General features: G+C 41.4%; 1 protein-coding gene across 2 annotated transcripts in view; it reads left to right on the forward strand.

Moving 5' to 3' along the window:
• The window catches only part of ctnna2 (catenin (cadherin-associated protein), alpha 2), a 331,524-nt gene extending 326,181 nt beyond the window's left edge, over window positions 1-5,343 (forward strand). The window contains exons 16-18 of one of the 2 annotated variants that reach the window (XM_028975730.1): window positions 993-1,098; window positions 2,443-2,577; window positions 4,270-5,343. In XM_028975730.1, the coding sequence (XP_028831563.1) occupies window positions 993-1,098; window positions 2,443-2,577; window positions 4,270-4,557 (529 nt within the window). In that variant the 3' untranslated portion in view covers window positions 4,558-5,343. The remainder of the gene's footprint in view (window positions 1-992; window positions 1,099-2,442; window positions 2,578-4,269) is intronic. The other variant, XM_028975731.1, reaches the window with a different exon arrangement.
• Window positions 5,344-6,000: the final 657 nt, after the last annotated feature.

Consider the following 6,000-nt stretch of genomic DNA (forward strand, 5'->3'; position numbering starts at 1 on the left):
ATGAGGACAGCTCTGAAAATTTTTGAACAAAATTATGATTTCCATATTGTTGTGGAAAAACAAATGTACTAGTAACTGCTACTAATAACTTTGGCCAGATACCACAAGACACTTCCAGAAAATTTGTGGGGTAGAATCTACTGTTTTGGCTGATTTATTGAAAATATTGTCAGAGTTGCCCCTCAGGAGCTCTATTCATGACTAGGAGCAGGCCTGAGTGTAATCCACTAGTGTGTTCCCCCCTCTGTTTGTATTCGGCATATTCTCAACAGAATCTTGCAGTTTCACCATCTGCTCTCTTAATGTCACCGTTATGCAGTGCGTGTCCTAGGGCACGTTCTGTTAAATGCACTGGCAAGGCCACATAAAAGGATCATATTAAGAGTCATTACAATGTGCACTTTTTAACCAAGACTCCGTCCAATGTGGACACAGAAGCCATTTTGTGCAAATAGACACAGCAATCATAATTTTTTGCTTGTAGATTCTCACCAGTCTCTTATTAAAGCCCTATTGAAGTACGAGAAGTTATAATTGCAAGATTTCTCCTTTATCTTACTCCTGTTGAACTCTGTGGCAAAATCAATTTGACGAACTGGAGGAACTATTTATGCAAAGACATGTGGTTTTGCTATCTCAGTTCTTAGGCTTGAACAGGTATTGCCCTCGTTCAAAAAAAAAAATCTCCCTCCGATATTACAAGCAGTGATAAGCCTTTTTAACTTGTGTGATTTAGTGAAGATGATGGCTGTATGGAATCTGTACTGTAAAATATTTATATGACTATTTACATAAGAACCGGGTTATTACAATTTAACAGAAATGCATCTATTTATCTATCTTATAAAGAAACAGATGTAGCACTGATGCAATTAGCACTGATGTAAAATTGTACAAAACCTGTTGTTCTTCATTTATGCAATAAGTGCTCAGTGACATGACTAATATGGTTGCTGCATTTTTTGATGAACTGCTGTTTCATTCAATGATAGAGGCAAAGGGCCACTGAAGAACTCCTCAGATGTAATCAATGCTGCCAAGAAGATCGCTGAGGCTGGCTCCAGGATGGATAAACTGGCCCGTGCTGTGGCTGATCAGGTACCGGCCCCTTCCCTCTTCTGAAGTCCTGCTCCGCAGCAGCTCCGCTCTACACTCCCAGCAGAGCAGCAGGAGTTCAGGAGGCGTCGTAGAGAGGTTGTCTTTAATCTAATTAGCTCTGCTGAGGTGTGGCATTCATTATGGAATGAGCTCATGTCATGCTGACAGACACTTCAGACAGACACTGACAGAATATCTAATCAATCAATGAAAAAAGAAGACACATCTTCAAAAAAAGAAGACGTGTCTGTCTGTTTTGCTCTAAAGCTTTTAGGTTACTTAATAAGGGTGAACAGAGAAAAGGCAGCTCTGGTGAGTGTGTGAGGTCACATGAATAAGTGCAAAACCGGCAGCTGAATAGGAAACAAGAGCGGTTTTCCCAACTTTATCTATTTAACCCAATCACTCATGAAGTGAATCTGAATTTAACCAGAGCTTCATGGCTACTGATTGAACTTATTTCTTTAGTTCTTCTGTCCATCTGTTTTGGCTCAATTTTTTTTCCTCTTCCATTCATGAATCGTAGTGCTTTGTAAATACACTGATTGTCACATCCTTGGTGGCACGACGAGGCAGGTGAACGGAGGCGATGAGAAGGACGCATTCACATGACATCACGAAACCGGGGTTTAATTTGTGCAGAGCAGGGGAGACATCCAGTAACAGGTGAACGTGCAACACAACAAAGACCCCACGGCGAACAGAGACGAACAGGGCAGCTTTATACATTCGACACAGGTGAAAACGATTAGGGAACATTACACAGGACGAGCGTGAAACTCCGGTCCGGACCGCATCATGACACTGATAACTGTTGTTCTGAAAGATAACAGTGTTTTCATTTGCACTAATTTATCGGCATGCTGCTGGTGACGGAATAAATGAAATCAAATGACTTCAGATGGATATTCAGCAGCCCACGAAGCAGAGAGATGCGTTCAGCCCCGTAACCTTTTCCGGCCAGGACTTTTTAATATTCCACTCCGAGCAGCACTTGACCCCCAGCTGCAGTGCTGCACGTTGTCCCCGGGAGTTGGGGGAATGTGGGGAGTGGATCCAGCCGCAATGACGACTTCCTTAAGTGGACTTCCTGCTGGGAGGACCGGCAATCTGCTGCACCTAATAAATGCTTACTTACTCGGTCGGACTGTCGGGACCACTGGTGAGAAGTCTGTCACTATCTCTAAGCAGTGAAGTGCTTCTCTTGAGTCTGGCGAAGAGAAAAAAAAGCACAATTTGACCCATTGTGTTTTGAGAAGGAAGCCTGCGAAATTGCTGCCCTGGTTGGATGTCTCATTTTTTGTGCGTTTTGTGTGTTTTCCATGTTCCGTGGTGTGGTTGCAGTGCCCCGATTCAGCGTGTAAGCAGGACCTCCTGGCCTACCTGCAGAGAATTGCTCTCTACTGCCACCAGCTGAACATCTGCAGCAAAGTCAAGGCCGAGGTGCAGAATCTGGGGGGAGAACTCATCGTCTCAGGAGTAAGTTGTCACGTATTCATTCATGCATCCCTGATTCCTTGTTTTGTACCTTTGCTCATGTGGCTTTTACTCATTTTTCTTCTCCTAAACCAGAATGGTTAGTAATAGAGTAAAAGGCTTCTGATGTTAATGTAGAGAATGCAGAGGGGCTCCCCAAACCCCCCGTCCATCTTCACCACGCAGCATTTCTGCAGGGTGAGAGCGGGAGCGTTGTAGGATAATAACATGAGGAATTGGCATGTCTCTGCTCTGGAAACCCCCATCCTTCTCCCCCCATCTCACTGCAACAAGTTATTTTTTTCAAAACTTTCCTTGGTCAAATGTAAATGTTAAAAATCAATATTTATATCGCCATGCATTTGAAATGTGTATTTAAAAATTAATTTTTCTCTAATCTTTGTCATTTTTCACTCTCCTGATCTCTTGTTGTCAGAACATTTTTGTGGTAATCATAATGATGATGTTCAATTATCATGTCATCTAACCTTAATACTCATTATTATACATTATTAAATGTAATGGCCTTGCCTTCCTTCTGATAATACAGTAGCATTCCTTCATCATATAAATACTCAAAGATGAGGCAGATAATTAGTCAGCACACACCTCATACTAAATTACTAAAGCCTAATTACTCTGATCATTTTGCGGCCATTTTTTAAATTAGTATGTCTAATGGTCTAAATATTATAAATATTGTCTGTGTGTTTGGTAATGATTGTGTGTAGCATGCTGCCTCACTTTTCTGTACCAGACCCTGTAAATAATGATGATACCAGTACAACGTTTTCAAAAGTGCAGCTGCATGTGTGTGGGTGTGTGTGTGTGTAGGAGGGGATTCAGATTAATTGGGTGATGCTTCATCTCTCAGAAAGGCGGTGAACCAAATGTGCTGTGCTGACATAATCACCACAAAAAAAAAAAAAAAATCCATTTAATCATAAGGTGGTGGCACTGCAAGTGGACAAAACTAAATACCAAACCATCATTCACACAGTCACCTCAAATATATATTAAGAAACAATGTAATGTATTTTTTGCAACATTCTGATTTCTAGATGATTTTAAATCTCTCAATATGCCACATGCCCAGATGCGGTCTAGCAGCCTTCTACTCCCTCTTCTTTATTTCCTTTCATGCTCAACACCTATAATACAGCATGTCAGTAGACATGATATTGGGCCACTAACAGGTCAAACATGCAGACAGATTATCAATGTTTTAACTCAAGCATTCTGATGTGCAAGCTGTTGGTTGTGACATCAGGGAACATTCCCCATGCTCTATGTATTATTTAGCACTGGGAAAATTTGTCCCATAGTCTGAGTGAATTACGACTGTCGCAAGACCCCACAGGAGTCACTGCGTAAAATGACTAGAGACTGATAAATACTATTGATCCATAGGGAAATTCAGGAAGTGATCGATAAGCTAAATTCCTAGCATCTAACCCTAGAAGTCACTTGGAAATGATTTTTTTTTAACCCCTTGTCTAACGAAACAGCAGTGTCGGAGTTAATCTGTAGTACTTAGTCAGGGGTAGCTTTTGCTGTAACACTTTAATTAGATGGCTAATTAGAGGCCATGCATGGGTTTCAGTGACTGATCTTAAGGTTACCCCCAAAAACTGGAGAGTATTCATTTTGAGTTAACAAAAGCTGAGTAATCCTCTTACTTTCTGCACTTTGCAGCTGGACAGTGCCACGTCCCTCATCCAGGCAGCAAAGAACCTCATGAATGCTGTGGTCCTCACAGTGAAAGCTTCGTACGTTGCCTCCACAAAGTACCAGAAAGTATATGGAACGGCAGCAGTCAACTCACCAGTGGTGTCCTGGCGCATGAAGGCTCCTGAGAAGAAGCCCCTGGTAAAAAGGGAGAAGCCTGAAGAGTGTCAGACCAGAGTGAGACGAGGCTCCCAGAAGAAGCACATCTCCCCGGTCCAAGCCCTCAGCGAGTTCAAGGCCATGGACTCCTTTTAACTCAGAAGACCAGGCGGGGGGAGAAAAAAAAAAAAAAAGAGGATCCAAACCCCTTTTCTTTAATTTTTTTTTTCCTGTTGCGGCCACTTGGTTTTCGTTTTGTTGCACTGGGCTATGACTCTGTCAGTTCCACGTGTTGGGCGCACCTTATGCCAAACGAGGAGGATTGGGCCTCATGCGTCTCTTAACGCACCCAAGGGGGACTTGCAGAGTTTCGCTGTGAAACTCTGGGGACAGTGCAGTTTACAGTTGCGATAATTTCAACCTTAACGTGCGTGGTGTCTCTCTTTACGCGTGTACTACTGACTGGCCATGCTACAATTATATGAATGAGAATATTAATATATGAAATGATTGTATCAGCCATAGCTGTTTTTTCTGAAGATCTGTCAACTGGGAGAAGAAAAGACAGACAGACAGACAGAAAGGGGGAAAATAAAAGAAAAACAAACTTATGGCTGATGCATTTCTTCCTAACATCTTTTGGTTTAAATAAGAGCCGTAGTGATTGATAGGTGAAATTTATGTTTGAAATAACTTCCTTTCCTTCTTCCTAATATCCATATGATGTTATGAGGCACTCTAGTTTTACCATTTAAATATCCATTTATTTAACCATAACGCTATATCACTAACTACTACTACAACCTGGTGGGATGTTGTGAGCGTAAAAAAAAAAATCACATTTAGAAATGGACAGGTTTGACTAGTTGTGTGCTTTGCTCAGAGAGTAGAATCCTGCGTACCTTTATATTCACACTTCTCTAATAAACCCTTCAACATACACACTGTGCCTGTGTTTTCTTCTCTTCTCATCATGCGTTCATCATGTTCACTGTCCTTCATACACTGTCTCTGTTTTAGGGCTTAATACCCACCTGCAATATTTAAATCCTTATATCTAGATTGGATCTATGTGGGAGTAAATTATGGAACAATTTGTAAAATCATTTGCAATATTAGTATGTCTGTATCATTAGATTCATGAAAAGGATTCTACTAAATTGTAAAAAAAAAAAAAAAGGTTTAATTTCCATGACTACCGCATCTCACAGTAGACAAAATGAGCGAAAATTACTGCCTACTCATTAACAGCTCTCCAAAAGCAAAAATCTGATGTCAAATTCGAGATGGAAGTGGAGCAGCAACGTGATTGCGCCATGTCTTCGAGTGAAATAATGGGATAGTCGACCCATATCACGAAAAACGACTGGACCATGGGTGAATAAATGCCGTCTGCTTGCACACTGGACTCGTGACTTCCTCACTACTGTTTCTTGGTGCTGGAATCTGGATCCAGACAGACGGCACAGTAAAGGATTTCAGGCTGATACATGGATACTGAAATGGCAGAAGTTCTGGGCTGATGCTTCCATTTCCCTTTATGCTGGTGCCATGTCGTGCAAAAGGAATTTTGAATTCACTCTTACATATTTAATAAGA

The sequence above is a fragment of the Denticeps clupeoides genome, chromosome 4 (assembly GCF_900700375.1).
Source record: "Denticeps clupeoides chromosome 4, fDenClu1.1, whole genome shotgun sequence".
Taxonomy (NCBI): Eukaryota; Metazoa; Chordata; class Actinopteri; order Clupeiformes; family Denticipitidae; genus Denticeps; species Denticeps clupeoides.